The sequence below is a fragment of the Marmota marmota genome, unplaced genomic scaffold (assembly GCF_001458135.2).
Source record: "Marmota marmota marmota unplaced genomic scaffold, marMar, whole genome shotgun sequence".
Taxonomy (NCBI): Eukaryota; Metazoa; Chordata; class Mammalia; order Rodentia; family Sciuridae; genus Marmota; species Marmota marmota.
Genome location: NW_026000082.1, coordinates 29,788,993 through 29,808,285, shown reverse-complemented (window position 1 = coordinate 29,808,285; position 19,293 = coordinate 29,788,993). Strand labels below are relative to the sequence as shown.

The 19,293-nt window shown below is 45.0% G+C and overlaps 1 protein-coding gene across 3 annotated transcripts in view; it reads right to left on the bottom strand.

Annotated features, from left to right (window-relative positions):
• The window catches only part of Csmd2 (CUB and Sushi multiple domains 2), a 546,044-nt gene that overhangs the window by 30,977 nt on the left and 495,774 nt on the right, over positions 1-19,293 (bottom strand). For all 3 annotated transcript variants that reach the window (XM_048815794.1, XM_015485297.2, XM_048815793.1), the window contains 6 exons: positions 16,888-17,073; positions 15,912-16,106; positions 13,678-13,851; positions 11,981-12,154; positions 5,683-5,856; positions 4,130-4,318 (listed from right to left, as the gene is read on the bottom strand). In XM_048815794.1, coding sequence (XP_048671751.1) covers positions 4,130-4,318; positions 5,683-5,856; positions 11,981-12,154; positions 13,678-13,851; positions 15,912-16,106; positions 16,888-17,073 — 1,092 coding nt within the window. The remainder of the gene's footprint in view (positions 1-4,129; positions 4,319-5,682; positions 5,857-11,980; positions 12,155-13,677; positions 13,852-15,911; positions 16,107-16,887; positions 17,074-19,293) is intronic.

Here is a 19,293-nt window from a genome sequence, read left to right as displayed (position 1 = left end):
TTTATGTTTATTGGCATACACATGCACGTACTTTATGTTGGCTAGATCTCATGATTTCTGGATAGTACCTGGATGCTTTTCTTTCTTTTTTTTTGGAAAAAGATATTCTTATTTGGCTTTAAAATTTTCCTGACGAAGGTTTGAGGAGAGTGTTGTATTGTGGGAATATCTAATAATCTCTGAGAAAGCACATGAATTTTTATTTTATTTTTTTTGGCAATGACTTGATCTAAGCTACCCAGGTATCTGTAAAGTCAGAGGAATATATTCTATTGTTTGGTTCCCTTTCTGTAGTTTGTCATTTGAAAGGATGAAGAAGTTAATAATAATATTTGCGACAAAAGATAAAATAATGACAATACCATTTGGCTGCTGTGGACAAGAAAAAAGAAGAAAAAGATGTATGATAATGAGAGAAACAACTTATGTTTGGAGTATATTTGCATAAAAATCAAGTAGGCAGAGAACAAAGAATGTGAATAGCTGCTGCTACATTTCTCAATTGGCAAAATAAAGTTTAAAAAAAATGTTTTTAAGCTGGGCAGGGTGGCACACACTTGTAACCCAGCCACTTGGGAGGCTTAATCTGGAGGATCACAAGTTCAAGGCTAGCCTCAGCCATTTAGTGGGGCTTTGTCTCAAAAACAAAAACAAACAAACAAAAAACATAAAAAGGACCAGGGATGTAGCTCAGCAGTAGAGTACTTGCTTAGCAGGCATGAGACCCTGAATCCAATCTCTTATACTGGAAAAAAATGTTTTAAATATTCAGGCTGGTTCCAAATGAGGTCTTTTGGGTCATGTCATTGACTCTCACTGCTAACTGCAAATTAAATGAAAATGTGTACATGAAAATAGACAAGATAGGTACTTAGCAAGCCTAATAATAACAGACTTTCTTGAATTACATAGAGTACACATTTAACAGGGGATTGAAAAAAACCCCATAACATTATAATTAAGCAAAACCCCAAAATATAAATTAGGAATTAGTGGTTGAATGGGCTATGCCAAGTCCCACAGCAAAAAGAAAAGGACCCTTCACTGTTCTTGTCCCCTGAGTATGAGAGCTGCACTCTCCAGATACCGCCTTCCACTGTCTCCACCGCTCTCCAGCTCAGAAATAGACCCAGTCATGCATTTTCTTTGGTCCCTGCACGTCCACACTCATTAAAGCAGTTTTCCTTCACCTGGAAGGAACAGAGGATTTTCACTGACTAGCTTGATGTGGGGTGGGGTGGGGGGATGTTAAAGTCCTCTATAGTTTGCCACAACCGTATTCACAGGTATATCTACGTCTTCTAGATAGAGAGATGTGGTTAGCCCCAAAACAGTGTCATAATAATCATGAAGCATCAGTGAAAGGGTTTCACTGGGTGGGGGTGTCATCAGGGATCAAAAGAAAAAAACAGATAAGCTGGACTTTATTAAAATTAAAAAATTTCATACATCAGAGGACATTATCAAGACAGTAAAAAGACAACCCACAGAACAGGAGAAGATATTGGCAAACCATAGATCTGATAAGGATACAGTATCCAGAGCACATAAAGACCAGTTTTAACTCAGATTGACTCAGCTGTACTAACAACCCAATGAAAAATAGACAAAGGACTTGAATTGATATTTCTCTAAAGAAGGTAAACAAGTAGCCATTGTGTACTCACACAAAAAAATACTCAACATCATTGGTCCTCAGGGAAATGCAAATCAAGACCATGAGAAGAGATCACTTCATACCCACTGGGATGGCTATGATGAAAAATGATGGACAATAACAAGCTCAGGTGAGGATGCAAAGAAATTGGAACCCTCACATGCAGCTTGTAGGAATGTAAATGTAAATGTTGCAGCCCCTTTGGAAAAGTTTGGTAGTTCCTCAAAAAATTAAACATAGAGGTACCATATGACTCAGCAATTTTACTTCTAGGTATTTACCCAGGAGAACTGTCAACATGTGTTCACACAAAACACTTGTACACAAATGCTCATAGTAGCTTTCTTCACAATAGCCAATGCCATAATTGCAATATTATCTCCTGATGAAGCATAAACAAAATATGGTATATCCATACAATGGAATAGTATTTGGTCATAAAAAGGAATGAAATACTGATATATGCTAAGGCATAATGTACTTTGAAAATTATGCTAAGTGGAATATTCCAGATACAAAAAGCCACATAGATAATAATATTTTTTTGCAATGTCTATAATGGGCAAATTTATAGAGACTCAAAGTAGGTTAGTGATCACACAGTGATAGGGTGGGGTGGGGGGTGGGGGTTAGAAGCTAAAGGATTTCCTTTGGGGGTGATGAAATGTTCTGGAAATAGCTAGTGGTGATGGTTACAAAACTTTGTGAATGTAAAACTTGCTGGATTTGTTTGTGTTCAAGTTGATTATACAAAACAGGGCCATTTATGTCATATCCAACTAAGATGGAGTTCAGAGGCCAAGGGGAGGACACTCAGTTTGCATAGGACCATTTGAAAAATGGTATCACCAGCCCCATATCAAACTACAAGGGCCTAACCATAACTCCAAGATGACCAGTCCTTCCTAGCAACTCCTGGCACTCCCCAGTCAGAACTCGAGAGTTCTTTCGAGACACTGACAGCACCAACGAACTTTCAGACCAACTCAAGCTGCCTCTGGATGTACCAGGGGCCATGGTCTCTGTGTGTCCCAAACTGCCATTCTACTTCTTGCCTATTATTCCCAGCTAAATCCTTGGCTGTGGGATTCATCTCTGTATTTTGATTTCAAGTTGACATCATCTTTAAAAGAGTGAATTATATTTCATTGAAGGAAAAAATGCAAATGGATCAAATCCTCCAACTGAAGGAAAAGATTGTTCGATAGGTTTAAAAGGTAACGATAAAATGTTTTCTTCTTTTGCAGAAAGAATGGTTAAAAGAAAAAGGACAAAAATATATCATATACTTACTAAGCAAAGGAGGAGGGTTATAAATTTGATATTTATCAGTATTAACATCGGATAAAAGAAGCCTTGGGGGCAGAATGTGATGTAGGTAAGGTCATTTTATCATGATAAAAGCTTTATTTTTACTAGAAGATAAAAGCTTTATTTTTACCAAGGACTTTAAATCTCTGCTGGACCACTGTACATGGGTGGATGTGCATTCAAAACCAACAACTTGTTGGTCAAGTTCAACAGCCAGGTCAGGGTCCTCAAATAGGAGGACTATGTGCAGAGGGTCGCTGTACCAGGCTCCTATCATCCCTAGAGGCAGGATTTTAAGAAGAGGAAGCCCCCGGGCTGGAGGGCTCCAGAGTGTGTAGGACAGGGCTCCGCTGAAGGGCTACCACCAGCCCTCAGAAGTGTGTCTTCAGCTCTACCCCTGGGGGGATGGGAGAGAGTGATCACGGGGCTCCCCTGGGGACCCAGAGGAGAGTGTGGGAGAACGGGTACTGCTCTCATAAGGACACCGAGGCTCTTAACCAGAGGTCGGTGGCCTGAGCACCTTGCCCAGGTTTGGTTCCATGTTGTCCCCATAACTTTTTCTAAGACAAATGGATGCAGTTATTATTGATGGAGCAGCTTTTATGTACCACCCGATAAACGGGAACTCTGTGGATTTTCTCACTGAGTCTTCTAACAACCCTCGGAACAGGGATGAGTGAGATGTCCAGCCATGAAGAAGCCGAGGCTCAGGGAGGGCAGCTAACTTCTCCTGAGCCACACAGCACGCTCAGTGGCAAAGCCAGCTCCTCATCCAGGGAGGCCCTGCCATGGAGCCTGTGGGACTTCGTTTCAGTCCTCCAAAAGAAAGGGGTTCCTGTGCTGCCTTTCTGGAAATCCCGGGAGGGCTAAAATGAGGAGATGGTGTCCCACTAGGCAGTCATTTCTGAAGCCTGCAGAGGTTGGGGGCAATACTAAGAAGAAAGGGAACAGCGAGGAGAAGCACATGAGTTGGTTTGGCAATGAATCCAGCAGGGGCTCAGTGGGGGCCCTGCTATCCGAGGAGCAGCCAGAATGACGGTCACGGTGATGGAACACGCACTTGCGTGAGCACACACCCACACCCACACCCACACCCGCACAGGGCCCATCTTTGCCATGAACCACCCCATCAGTCACGCTGAGCAAATGACGCCTACTTACAGAGGCACTGGGGGCGGGGACGGTCCCAGGTGCCGTCCCCCTGGCAGCTGAGCACGGGGGTGCCCAGGAGGTAGAAGCCGTGGTTGCACTGGTAAGACACGGAGGTGCCAAAGCTGAACCTGTGTGGGCCACTGGCATGGACTTGACGGATGCTGTTTTCTTGGTGCCCAGGATCTGTGCAGTTGATGACTGTAATCAAGAGGGACAATTAAGAGGAAGGAAACTCAATGTGAAGATTTTTTTTTCCAACTTTGCAAGGAGAATTCACAAGTCAGACCAGCCACGCATTCCCAGAGCAGCAGAATCCAGGCTGAAGCCAGGTGTCAGAGCTGATCCTCCCCAGGAGGGTGGGCTGGACCTGAGGCTACTGCCCTGTCCCCGCCTAGGTCCCTGAGTCAAGGGATCCATCCTTCATGTCCAGCTGGATGGCACCTCAGAGAAGCCTGCCCCTCCTCATGGAGCGAGGCCCTCCCCTGCACAAATTGTACTGCTGACTTTCCCGGCCTGGGTTGTGACTGGTGCCCGCATATGTCCCTTGGGGGCATGGCCCTCTTACTCGGAGTGCCGGGTCCCTCACACAATGTGGCTCCCACAGCAAAGCTCGTCCACAGCAGGTAGGGCCTGGAAACTGTTTTAATCAATTCTGTGAGTGCTTCAGGGAGACACTAATCCCCTGAGGATACAGTTGACTTTAAAATGTTAAAGTGTTTCCAAAGCAGCTTTACTTAAAATTAGGGTGAGATTTTAGAATAATGACAGTATTATTCATAACCTCTAATATGTGCTTTTGCTTTCAAAACACCTTCACATTCATTATCTAACCAGAGTCTTTTTTTTTCCTCTTTGATAAGCCTTTAAGTATAAGGTACTTATTGACGAGACTCTCAAGACTTCAATGCTTTACTGCTGTAAAAAGCCTTTAGAAGCTTTAGAAGTTACTTCCTAAATAGTTCAAATAGGGCCAGGATATCCTCTGCCCAGTTTGCCTGTGGAGTCTTTGGTTTCCTCTCTGTGCCTCTTACACACCAGCCCTAGCCCTTTGTCTCGACCCTTAAATTCCTCTGTTATTTTTCTTTCCAACTCTGCTGCTTTAAACAAATTCATCAAGAATAGGGCTCCATTGAATGTGGTTACAATGGAGCTACAGCAGCTAGTGTGCAACCATGAGGAAAGACCAAGATGTTGCTCTGAACCTCACTGAGCAGCTACAGAAATAATACTACTTTTAGATTTCTTGCTTATATGAGGAAAAGTAAACCTGTTTGCTTATAAAAGAGTATGGCTTTATGGGATTATTTGTTCTATGAAATTGCCAACAACTGAAGATTTAGAAAAATGAAGCTAAGTCTTGCTTTCCATATAACCCATGAAGAAATTTTACATGGCCATATCTAGGGGTCGACAGAATTTCCACTTATGACCCTTCTCTGTCTCAAGTGTTCCCTGAGTCATAATAACATAAGGACTGAAGGTCCTGGCTTTTGCTCCTGAGCTACAGAACCACAGAAGGTGGAGGTAGTGAGAGGTAGAGGGGGACAGGAAGGGAGACTCACTTCTGCAGGTAGGCAGCATGTCACTCCATTGCCCGCTGGCCAGGCACTGGGACCTCGCAGCCCCCTCAGCCACATACCCAGGGTTGCAAACAAACTTGACCACATCGTTCAGGTTAAACTGGCTGCCGTGAGTGAGACCGTTGATAGGATTGCCTGGGTGTCCACAGGTGATCGCTGGAACCCAAACAGAAGACGGGTAAGCCCCCTGTTATTCCACACTCCCCGAGATTCAGCCTCTTCTCCCTGGCATGACGTTCGAACGGGGTCTCCATCCTACTCCAGGGCAAGCAGGACTTCGCCTTCAATGGGGCAGTGGTCAAGGTGGGGAGAAGCTCCATGAGCCCGCACGTTCACTGCGAAGATCTGTGAAGTGGCAGCCTGGGAGAGGACCCTCCAGTTTCACCAGGTGGGCGGGGGGGCTTGGCCCCCTCCCCAAGGTTAAAAACCATGAGCCTGGTGCTTAGGATTACAACCCTCCGGGATACCACCTTTGAAGGCACAGAGACAACAAAACCTGCAAAGGAAGCTGAGGAATGGTGGGAAAAGGAGCGAGCATGGCTCAGGAGGAAGGGGCAGTGTCATGGAGGCCAAGGGCAGAGCTGCAAGGCATGCTGGCACCCCATAGGTCAAGTAAGATAAGGACAGAACAACGTCCACCAATGCATCCGAAGGGGCACTGGTGACCTGGCAGTGTCTCTTGGTCTCTTGTGGGCTCTCTGACTCTCACATATTCCCAGGCCCTGTTCACGGAGCAACAGTAGCCGAGCAGCTGCTGCCACCAGGTACCATATCCTGTATCCCCACACAAGGGCCTGGAGCTGTCTGGGTCCCGGGTCACTGTCTGCTTCAGAGCTCCGGCTGCCATGCCTTGGACTCCCATCCCACAGCTCCTGGGCAGCAGGGCCCTGAGGACTCTGTGACGTGGTCCAGGACCAGAGCTCCTACTGCCTGGGAGGTTCTTTCTGGTTGGAGCAGAGAAATGGTGGGGGCGTAACTCAGATTTCAGTGGCCCTGGCTGCCAATGTGGGAAGAGGTGGAAGCAATTTGAGTAGGCAAAGTTGTCAAGCAGTAAGTTCATGCGACAGTTAATTTCATGTGTTAAATAATGAGGCCAATCTGTGGTACCCAGATATGTGTTCAAATGTTATTCTCAGTATTTCCGTGAAGGCATTTTTTTTAGATGAGTATGACATCTAAATCAGGAGATTCTGAGTAAAGTGGATCATCTGCCATAGTGTGGGTGGGCCTTGCCTAACGTGGTGAAGACCTTGATAGAAAACACCTGACTTTCCTGGAAGACGAGAGGCTTCTGCCTGCAGACTGCCATCAGCCAAGAACAGCAAGGCCCCCCTAAGTCTCCAGCCTGTGCTGCAGATTGTGCACTTGCCAGCCTCCATGGCTGCATGAGCAGTTTCCTCAAATAAACCCCTCTCTCTCCAGACACACACACTTCCTGTTGGGGCTGTTTTTCTTGAGACCTAACACAGGCTGCAAAGGGGAAAAGGGAAGGCATCACCAGGGGAAAGGAAGGGTCCTGCTAAGGCATCAGCACTCAACAGGGGCTGGCCCTCTCGGACCCCTGGTTCTTAATTTCTTGAGGGCAAGACTATGACACACTCCATTCTCCACGACACCCAATACAGTGCCTGGCAGTCCTGGGTGCTAAGGAAAGTTGGTTGAATACGGCTGAGGGAATAAATAAAAAAGAAACAGTGAGAACGGAGGAGAGAGCGTTCAAGACAGACTAAGCTCACCACGGAGGCAGGAGGGAAGGAGACCCAGAGTCTAGTGGAGGGACAGCCCTGGACAGGGAGAGGGATTCTTCTGCTACTAAGGTGGGAAGGGCAGGGATAGATGCGGATGAGATGGGTGGGGAAGCAGGAAGTAGAAGGGATTATTGTCTATGGCTTCTATCATCTCTGCAAAATAGAGACCGGGATGATCCGATTACCTAATGGTGGTGGGGTTTATATGCATGAGCTCATTTCATCTCAACAGGCAGGGTCATTATCCCCATGGGAAAGAGACTATCAGGGGAGTTGAGAGACTTGTTCGGGGGCTCCGTTTCCAAGGGGCTTATCTGAGTTCTGAGCCCGGCTTCTCATTCCAGGCCAGCTTTGCCACTTTAGCTAGTTCCCCAGAGTATAGGCAGGGGTGTGGAATGTGGGTCTTCAGAAGGCTGGCGAAAGCATGAAATAGCCGTGTGGGCCCAGGGCAGGGGAGCTAAGGAGGGCAGTGCAGGAGGGAGGGAGGTCCGGAGTCTGGTGGACGCCGGGGAAAGTGAGTTTACATGGACAGCAGCCAATGCAGGGCCTTTGACAGAGTAAGCACCCCCACAAGTCTCTTCTTTTACTAGTTTTTTTTTTTTTTTTTTTTTTTAACCAGGGATTGAACCCAGGGGTGTTCAACCACTGAGCCACATCCCCAACCCTTTTAAGATTTATTTTGAGGCAGGGTCTTGCTAAGTTGCTGAGGCTATCTTTGAACTCGAGATCCTCTTGCCTTAGCCTCCGCAGCTGCTGGGATTACAGGCGTGTGCCACTGTGTCCGGCTTGTTCTTTTACTTGCCTTTCTCCTCTAGGTAGCATGCCAGGCTCAGTGCTCGAGAAGAGAAAGGGGCCAGCATAAGGGATCCTGGATTCTGTCATGTGTCAGGGTGGCAATATCACCACCCAGGTCACTGTCATCACTAGGCTGGCAGCAGCAGCAATAGGGTTCTGTTCTAACCATTCTCGTGTATTAATTTATTTAATCCTCAGGACAGGGACTGAGGGACTGGCTTTTCAGAGCTGATGAAATTAGCACCCACCCAGTGCATGAGCTGCTTGGTCTGCAGTCATATAACACGTGGTGTCTGGCTGGAGCTGGGTGTGCGCCGGGTGGTTGAGGACCTCAGCGGTGTGCCTGCCTCCTCACTGTGCCGCCTGGTAATACCACCCAGGCCTAAAAACGAATATCTTTAGGTCAGGCAGACATTCTCCATCCAGACCCCTGCTCTCTCCATTATTCACACAAGAAACCTCTTCATGTACATTGGGTGCCAATTTCCTGAAGGCATTTGAATTTGCATCTTCTCATGAAGCTGAACATGGTTTGTTTAGATGTATCTGAAGGTGTGACTGGATACCAATGGGTCTTGCTTTCTGTACATTAATAATTCTTAAGCCACCACGAGGACTACTGTTCATGCATTGCTTAAACAGCAAGTCTTGTGATTTTTGTTATGCTTTAGATATGAGGTGTCCCCCAAAAGCTCATGATTGAGACAATGCAAGAAAGCCCAGGGATGAAATGATTGGGTTATGAGAGCCATAACCTATTTGGTGCATTAATCCACTGACGTGGTAACTGCAGGCAGGTAGGGTGTGTCTGGAAGAAACAGGTCACTTGGGGCATGCCTTTGGGGTTTACATTTTGTCTCTGGTGAGGGGAGCTCTCTCTGCTTCCTGGTGGCCGTGTTCTGAGCTGCTTTCCTCCTCCATACCCTTCCACCAGGATATTTTGCCTCACCCTGGGCCCAGAGCCATGGAATCGGCTGTCAGTGGACCGAGACCTTTGAAACTGTGAGCCCCAAATGAACTTTCTCTTTTCTATTTTGTTCTTGCCAGGTCTTTTGGTGACAGTGATTAAAAAGCTAAAATAACTTTATGGCCCTATCCTGTATAGGAAAAGCCAAATAAAGACAAAGATAAAAATGAAGAACATAACCCTCCACTTTACATAAATCTCACTTTAGGGAACTTTAAAAAGTGAGAAATTGTCCAAATTGCTTCCAGGCAGTGGAGGATAATGGTGGTTGCCTAAATCTAAAAGTTGTAGATTAACAAGAACAAATGAAAGTACAGAAAATCCACACCTGCAGAGAAAACAGAGAAGGCTACAAACTTTAAATGATGCGAAGTAGAGAAATAAACACTAAACCCAGGTACAGTGTGCCAGAATTAGTTCTACAACTATAACCCAATAGAATGTAATAAAATAAAAGAAGACCTGAATCTACACATTCACAGATGCACAGAACACCTGGGGAAATTGTCTTGGAACAGTCAACTCTAGAGGCATTACCTGGCTAAAATATTAGACTTTAAGAATAAAGGAAAAAAAATAATCAGGACCCCCAGAAAATAATTCAATAGCTTATAAAATGGAATCAAGCCAATCTTATAATTCTAAACGTTGGATACATAGAAATGGCAAGGAGAAGGGTTGTTACCAGTGGCAGTGGCAGGGGAGACAGGGAGATAGTGTTAAAGGGTTCAAGGTTGTAGTACAAGTAAGATCCAACCCACAGCATGGCAGCTTCAGTTCACAGGACTGTACTGTGCAGTGGAAATTTCCTAAAGCAGCTTTGGGTGCTCTTCCCACAAACACCCGAAGGGAAGTAGGTGAGAAGATGGAGATGCTAATTACACGGAGTGTACTAAGCCTTTCATTGGATCTCCAAACATTCTGTAGTTCAGTTTGAATACATACAATAAAAACGAAAGTGTGAGAAAAAAAAGAGTAACATGCTAAGCAAAATAATGGTGGAGGAACACTTTTTAGACAGTCAAAGCAATAAGGTGGCCAGGGATTTTCCAATCCAGCTGTCCTTCAAGTTTAAAGGTACAGAAAAACAGTTTTAAATATGCAAGAACTTGGGAGAATATTATGCAAGGAATCTTATTGAAGAATCTACTAGAGACTGAGCTTGACCCTACTAAGAGATAACTGGGAAAACTTCAATAGATTGGGTGAGCTTCTGATATATTTAATTATAGATCTAGGAGTAAAGGTGGGGGGAAAGATAGAATATATAAATACTGTCATAAATATTTTATGTCCTGACAAAGTAGGAATAATCCAACTAAAAGTGAAAGGAAAGGAGAAAAGGGAAAGAACATAGAATAAGCTCATTGTTGTATAAACAGGTAAAAATTGATAAACTACATAATAAAAAGTTAAGTCAGACAATCAGAGCTAATGGCATTAAAATGTTACAAGTACAGAAGTAAGCAACAGAACAAAGATTCAAGCTTTCCTAAATACCTAAAGAAATGAAAAAGAAAGCAAAGAAACACATCTTACAGAGATATACTATACTATTTTACAATACTAACTACATAAAGATGACAGAATTGAGACCAAATGGATCAGACCTACCAATACACATGAATGAGTTTAACTCATAAAAGGAAGATTTTCAAGTTGACTCACGAGGCAAGTTTAAATTCAATGCTGTGCATGAGAATCACACTTGATTTAAGAGATTCATCCACCATTAAATGGATGGTCAAAGACCATATCAGGAAAAAGAATCAAAGTAGGAGTTGGTGTAAGCCTGATATCAAGCAAAGTAAAACTTCAACTAAAAAAATGTTATCAGTGATGAAGAAGACAGTTTTAAAGGCTAAAACCCACAATTTGACATTCATGCCAATAATTATGAATATCTATGCACCCAATAACACAGCAATTACCTTTATTTAGCAGAAACTACAGAGTCAAAGGCAGCCTCAGGAACTTAGTGAGGCCCTAAGCAACTCAGAGAGATCCTGTCTCTAAATAAGACACAAAAAAGGGCTGGGGATGTGGCTCAGTAGTTAAACGCCTCTGGGTTCAATTTCTGATAATAAAGAAAGAAAGAGATAAAGAAAGAAAGATACTGCAAGGAATGCAAGAAAAAGTGGAAACACACTGATAATAGGAAACTTTAAATATACATCTTAGGAAAAAAAGGCCAAGTAGACCAAAATTAGCAAGAATAAAGAGGACATAAGCAACATGATTTATGAAATACATATCTACATGACTCTCTCTCTCTCTCTCTCTCTCTCTATATATATATATATATATATATATATACACACACACACACACACACACACACACATACATATATATATGGACAGAGAGATACTATAATACCAAAATTACAGACTTTCTCACAAATGATAAATCTTCATTATGAGACTCTCTGAGATACAATTAAAACAGGTGATCAAAAATAATTCCATAGGTTTAAATACTTATGTCAATAAAAATCTATACAAATGAAAGAATGAAAGCAAATGAATTAAAATCCCAACTCTGAAGCTAGGACATGACTATTAAGGCAAACCAAATCATAGGGAAGAAACAATCCAAGTGAAAGCAACAATTAAAGATGTGGACAACTGAAAACAATGGAGGTCATGATTACATCTTTGAGAAAGAAAAAAATAAAAAAAGGATAACTCTACGAATCTTCTAGCTAACCTAAGAGAGGGTCCGTGTTGAATCTGAGCCGGGGACTAGGGAGAGCGGGTGACATACTTACGCACACAGAAAGGGGTCTTGCCCGACCAGTGGTGGTCCTGCTGGCAGATGCGCACTGACATGCCGATGAGGCGGAAGCCGGCGTTGCACTGGTACACCACGCTGCCGCGGTAGTTGTAGTTCTCTCCGTTGATGTGTCCGTTGACGATGGGCTCAGGGGTCCCACAGTGTCCAGCTTGGGTGGGAGATGGGAAAGAAGAAATCAAAGAGGTGCTTCCAGAAAATGAGGCAGAGCTTGGTCAAGGTGGAGAGCGACAGGGATGTGGGGGGAAAGCACCGAGTCCCAAACACCCTTCATTTTTCCCAGCTCCCCCTGAAAGTAGCAATACAGGAGTGACTTCAGGAATCACAGTCATGATAGAAATGGTCTCGAGGGCACGGCAACCCCCAATCGCAGGGTTGCATCCCAAATGGCCACCTGTTTCTGAGTTTTTTTGCTGTGTCTGCACACATGTGGGAACTTACCTGCCTCAGAGATTGCCATGGCTTAGATAAGTTCCTGGAAGGCCCCTGTGCTGGGCCCCCATCCCCAGCCCACAGCACTGTTAGAAGGTGGTCAGAAGCCGTAAGAGGTGGGGCCTATTGGGGGAAATTAGGTCACTGGGATGCGGGGTGCTCTTGAAGGGGATATTGGGACCCTGCTCCTGTCCAGGTTCTTTGCTTCCTGGACGCCATGAGGTGAGCAGTTTCCTTGGTTCCAAGTTCCCACGTGATGTTCTGCCTCACCACAGGCCCAGAGCAACAGGGCTGAGTGACCATGGCCTGGGACCTCTGACACCATGAGCCATGAACTTTCCTTTTTACAAGTTGGTTACCTTAGGCATTCTGTCAGTGCATGGAAAGCTGACTAACACAGGGGTGTCTCTCTTTCCCATCAACCAGCATTTACTGACCTTCAACCTCATGGAGGATGCCACGGTCTAATTAAGGCTGTCAAAGCCTAGTCGTATTAAAAACACCATATAAAAACATGTGGTTTGGCTAATTTTCTTTCCTTTTTGAGTGGCACTTGGGTGAGTTATCTTTATTCAATGGGGTTTGAGTAGCAGGTCTTTCTGGCATTCTGTTGGCTCCTCTATTGGCTTCCTTTGGTGCTGTGTGGAAATAACCCATGACTGTGTGCTTAACAGGGGCTTGAGAGGGTGGGAGGGCAGCACTGTCCACCCAGGAGAGATGGCCCAACTGGTTCTGTGAGGTTTGTGTGGCTGAGACCCTCTTTTGGAATTGAGAAAGGAGCAAGAGGACAGAGAAATGAAAACTTCGTATTTTGTAAGCCAGGTTGCTTTTATATGTGTCTTTTTCTTACCATGTATGTAAGAAAACACACACATATATGCACATATGATGTAATTCACATATATACATACATATGTATTTTAAATAATTTGCTAATATATAATATAAAGGGTATTTGAGGTATGTTACAGGAATGTGTCTCTGTAAGGTGGGGGCTGGGGCTTCACCCCTTATGCAAGGGCCAATAACAAGGGGTTGTTTTTCTGATCAGAATGAGAACCCCTCAAAGGCTGGTCTCATCAGACTTGAGTGCTCCAACAGAAGCTGGTTTGGGGTTTTAGTCATGGCAGCTGCAGAACGGTGTTTGGGGTAAACATTTTCCGACAGAAGGTAAAATGATCTTGGTGAAAAGCGGGCTCCCAGCTTTGGAAACATCTAGTCTGTCTTGAGGAGACCACTTACCCAGGCAGCGGACTTCTGAGCCGCTCCAGAGCCCATTGGCCAAGCATTCCCGCACCCTGGAGCCCACCAGAGTGTACCCGGAATTGCAGGAGAAGATGGCAGTGGCCCCATAGACAGACAGTGTTCCAATGCGGTGGCCACTGGGGGGCATGGGGAGCTCTCCACAGGAGGTGACTGAAAGGACCAGAAAACACACAGTCGGCTTTAAGAGGAGGGAGACGTGCTGCTTTCGATGAACATGAATTATGACAAAAGTAACATGGGTTTAGCCTTCCTCCCCAGGAACTCAAGACCAGAATGTGGGTTGTGACATGGATTTGTGTGATGTGATATCTCAGCTGCAGGTGTCTCTGGAAGGACCAGAGGAGCTATTATATCCTTGACTCTACTCCAGATGCCCTCAATATCTGGAGATAATAAGGCCCAGGCACCTGTATTTAAGAAAAAAAAAAAAAACTCCTCAGGAGGTTCAGCCATGCACTGTGGTTAGGAAGAGGTGGCGATTCTGTACTCCCCAGTGCCCTGGGCAGGCACTGCCAGTCAACCTCTCCTCTTCTGCTGAAGCCAGGGTGGCCTTCTGATGGCCTGTGGCTGACGATCGCCTAATCACCAAGCTGCACTGCAGTGAGGCTGTCCTATACTCGTGACCTTGGGGATCTCTCTCTCTCTCTCTCTCTCTCTCTCACACACACACACACACACACTCACATATGAGTACCTCACACTGTAAGGCCCACACCCTTCCCTTCCCTTCTACAGTGGTGTGAGGGTGGCCTTAGGCCTGAGACTAAGCAACACCATTTTAAAAACTCCAGTTTGAAACCTGCAGTCTCACCAGGCACACCCACAGAGCCCTCCAGTGTGGCCTCAGACAAGTTACTTCCCCTCACTCTGATAAACAGAGTGAAGCCCCTGGCAGGCTGTCCTCCCCTGATAAGAGGGAAAGGTGAGAAGATCAGAGTGGAGACCACCAGACAGATGTTTCTGACCCCAGGGTAAATGATGTCACTGAGAAATCCAGTGGTAGCTGATAAGGATTAAAAAGGGGGTCAAAAGCCCCAAAATTTAGTATAATAATAGAGCAAATGAACAGGGATTCAGCCAGTTGAAACAAGGATGCACTCGAGCTGGAGAGCCTGATGAGGACCTGACATCCCATCACTTGTCATTCTTCCTGATCCTCTGTGTGATCCTCACTGCTCTTAAACTCTACTGCCTGTCTGGACCTTGGTGAGAGCTGCAACTTCTCTCCATGACATTCTCCTCAACTGGTCGTCCACTCCACACCAGGAAAAGCCTGCCTTGGTTCCGGACCTGGTCACCACGGTCTGAGTGAGTGTGCATCTGCTGGACATAAAGCCTAAGGCTTGAGACTTTTGAACTTAGCACGCAGAGGGAATGTCTGTCATTAGCCTGTCATGATTAAGTGTGTTTGCAGTACTTATAATTAATCTAGAATTGTTTGCTGTGAATGGATTAATCTAGAATTGTTTGCTGTGAAGTGATTATGTCTATTGCAGTGCCTAGCATTAAGGATGGTTGTTTTCTTGATTAAGAACCTATAGAGTGAAATTATATTGAGTAAGTTGAGTGAATAAAGCATTGAAAGGGGCAGAAACACGTGGACATTCTTTATTTCTCCCCTCGACTGCATACGTTGCAATTTTGCCCCCTCCCAACAAGTGGAGATCCCAAGAGCACTCCCTAATTAACCTCTGTTTCCAACTTACTTCCCAGGAACCATGACCTTTGAAGTACATTAAAGAACTGAAGAAAAATAACAGTGAAGAAGGAGAGGAAGACAGACTCAGGTGTCTCGTCCCTGTGCGAGCCTCACACCTGCACACCATGTCTCACCACACACCACATTATCATTGCTTCTTTGTCTGCTGCTCTAGTCCTGCAAGCTCCTTGCTGGTAGGAAACACAGCCTTACTTCTTTATACCCCTACAACACCTGGAGCACCCCGCTGTGGGGCCTAAGGAATGTTGAACAAATGAATTAGTGCATGCTCACCTGTACAGCTTATTAAAAATGTACCTTCTAATATGATGACAAGATGCTAAGAAGTACTTTGTCAGTGGATCAGGCATTTTCCCAGCCCCTGATTCTAGGTGTGTGTACAAAAAGAGGACACTACAATCCCTGGAGGTACCCCTCCTCTCCCCTTCTCCAATGTACCCCCCATAGGAGACCTTGTGCAAACTTGCCTACCCTTCCCTCCTGGGCTTACTTTGGCAGGTGGGCATGGAATCCCCAAGGCTCCATTTGCCATTGGCCTGACAGCGGATGACCCTCTGGCCAGTGTAGTAGTAGCCAGGGTCACAGATGAGCATCAGCTGGGCCTGGAACTGGTACTGGGTCTCAAAGATGAGCCTCCACCTGCCATGCTCCACACTGATACTGCTGACATCAGGACAGGTCACAGCTGGGGGAACAAGGAGGGAGGAAGGTTAATCAATTATGGAAGACAGTGCAGGAGCCCAGAGCTGGGGACTGGAGAACCCAATGCAGTCATGATAAATTCAAGAACCTTAAGTCCTTAGGGAGGTTTGGAAAATGGGTGAAGTGTTGGGGAGAGGGATATGGCAAACTGAGGAGTGCAGATCAGAAGAAGAAGGAGAAGGAGAAGGAGGAGGAGGAGGAGGAGAGAAAAAAGAGGAGGGAGATGATACTCAGTCACGGTTGATGATTGGTTTGGTTGGTTGTGGGAATGCATGTTCCATTTGGTCAGGCCTTTATTTTCCAGGAGAAGCCAAGAATCTGGATGTTTATTGAAAATTCCCTGATTTTAGACTGTTGAGAAGCATCTTTTTTTTTTTTTTTTACAAAGCACAGTGTAGGCCAAAGGAAACCAAAAAACCTGTATCTTTGACCTAAGTATGACCATGAGGCTGCCAATTTGGATTCTAGCCTAAAAGTCATCATTTCAGATTTTTGTGATGGAGGGACATTCATATACACTCTCTGACGGTTTCTCCATTAGACGAGGTCACTTGTAAGTTCTGTGGTGGTTTATGGAAATGTCCCCGGGCACAACAGTCCATTAGTCCTCTGAGAGTAACTTCAATGGCAGCCCAAGCTGGCAGAGGCCACTCCTCCCCTCTCCGAATCCCTCGACTGTCATGTACACGTTCCCCTCTTCAGCTCAGCCCTTGCAGGCATCTTGTCTGCTGCCTACCCAGCCCCTCCATTGCCCAGGGACTCACGGACACACTGAGGGGGGACGTTGTGGTTGCTCCACAGGCCTGTCTCCAGACACTCCGCGGTGGCCTCTGCGCCAGCCGCGAGGTGGTAGCCTTCGCTGCAGCTGTACACAGCCTTGGTCCCCACCGTGTACTCCTTGCCAAACACCATTCCATTCTTGGGGGCATCAGGAAGACCGCAGGAAAGAGCTAGAAAGGAGAGATGCATCATGAGTTTCTGGATGGGGTTCTGGGAAATACTTTGATCTTTCTTCTTCTCTCTAGGGCCCTAATAATATTATAGTAAAAAATAATAAAAGGGAAAAGACTCACAATAAAAAAAGAAATGGGAGTGTCATCGGCAGAGATTTTGAGTGAAGAAAAATCTGGAAGATGGAGTAAAGACAGAAGTGCCTAGATAGATTAAATGAAGCAAAAAATCTGCAGCTCAGAAATATATGGGAAAGGCTTCAGGGTGAGACTTCCCTCCCTTCCCACAAATACAGCATAGGGGCATTCAAGCATCTATTTTCCAAACAAAATAGAGATTTTTGTCTCACTTACTTAAGGTCAGGGGAAGAACTCTTCAACAAACTAGGGCAGCTATGGTGGGAGTTGCCATCCCAGAAGAGAGTTCTTTTCCTAGAATTTAAGGTCTCTGAACCTAAGGGATGCCCCTCTAATATCCTGGCTACACCTCATCTCAACCTCTTATTCATGGGAGAGACCTATGGGCAAAGATATTTGTATAAAATAACAACAAAGGCAATCCACATTTGCTGCCTGGAAAAATCAACCTAGCCTTTACTTTTTAAATATGAATAATCACAGATCATTACATGTAGGAGGAACACCAGTAGGTGTCCATGTGATACACAAAGATAAGATTAAAAAGTAGGGGAAAAGATCCCCTTAGGAAACAGAGATAATTCAGTAAACAGAAGATGTGCAATCTTTAGATTCACAGTGTCTTGAGGCACCTGGGGACCTCGGGTGAAGGAGTGACAGCAATCACCTCTCATGGCCCTGCTCTCATGGATAGCTGAGAGGACAGAAGAGGACTCCTCAGCCAGCGAGAGGATAAGTCTGAGTCTCATGTTCTCCATGCCTCAGTGACATCCCCCAATCTAGAGGTAAAGGGACATTTCTGTGGGTCAGGGAGGAGAAATACAAGCACAAAGTATCTGAAACGTATGGAATGAAACCTCTGTGGGAAGACTACACGGAGCCAGAGAACGGGTCTGGGGAGGACAGAGAGGTATTTGGGGACCCAGAATCTCTCAGGTAGAGTGAATTCATGGTTTGAAAGAGAGAATGTCAGACCCTTCCTGACCCTGAAAATGGGAAATGGTGTTGGTGGAGATTAACTCCCCTACTTCAAGGGCCACAGCACACATATGCTCAGGAGGTACCCATGGAGAAGGAGTGAGGAGAGCCTCCTGGGTAGCCAGCGAGGGTGTGTGCTTGTGGGGTATAGAACCAGGATTTCAGAGAACACAGAGGGAGGGCATCGGAAGGAGGCTTAGTGTGGAGTGGGAGGAAGGCACGTGGAGCAACACCAGGATGGCTTCCTTTGAGAGTGACAAAGGTAACAGACAAGGGTAGTTTGCAATGGGAGCTCTGGACAAAAGACTTGTCCATGTTGATGTGATTAAAGACACAAACTGAAGCCAGATAATATTTGCCACTTGTGGACAGTCAGTTCTTTGTGACCTTTGCTTAGGGCTTACAGTAGAATATTAACAACACACTATTTCTTCTCTTTGGGAAAGAGCAGGCTCAGACCAGTAGGTTGTGAGGATCAGCAATGATGAATGTCACTAAAAGCACTTCACCACACTGGGAAGCAAAGAAAAATAAAATCTAACAGCAGCATAATTTCCTCTTCTTGTCTATATAAAGGACAAAGTTTTCCTCTTCTTTTTGAAATGCAGAACATATTGTTGAGATTGTGGGATAAAAGACAATCTCCATGTGCCGCTGGTAGAAGTGTAAATGAGGACAACATTTGTAAAAGGCTTTTATCAAAAGCTATTAATTTTGCATATTTTGTGATTCAACAGTCTCATTTCTGGGCATTTATTTTGATGAAATAAACATGGATGTTCATAAGATGGAGTTAAAAGTTTTGGGTAGCAAAAAGTATGGACTCCAAATGACCCAGAGTAGAACTATACTTGATTACACATCAGTTTTCCCATAATGCTATGCAACCACCAAAAATAATAATGAGGAAGTTATTTGAATTATTTGAAAGGTATTGATAAGATATTAAAAGTTTTATACACTGACGATCCTATTTTTGCAATCAATCTATAGAAAACCAAAGGAAACGAGCTGAAATGTTAGCAGTAGCAATTTCCTGTGATGGAATTATTGTTCATTATTGCTTTTTTTTTTTTTGCACTATTTGTAGTTGTATTCCCCCCC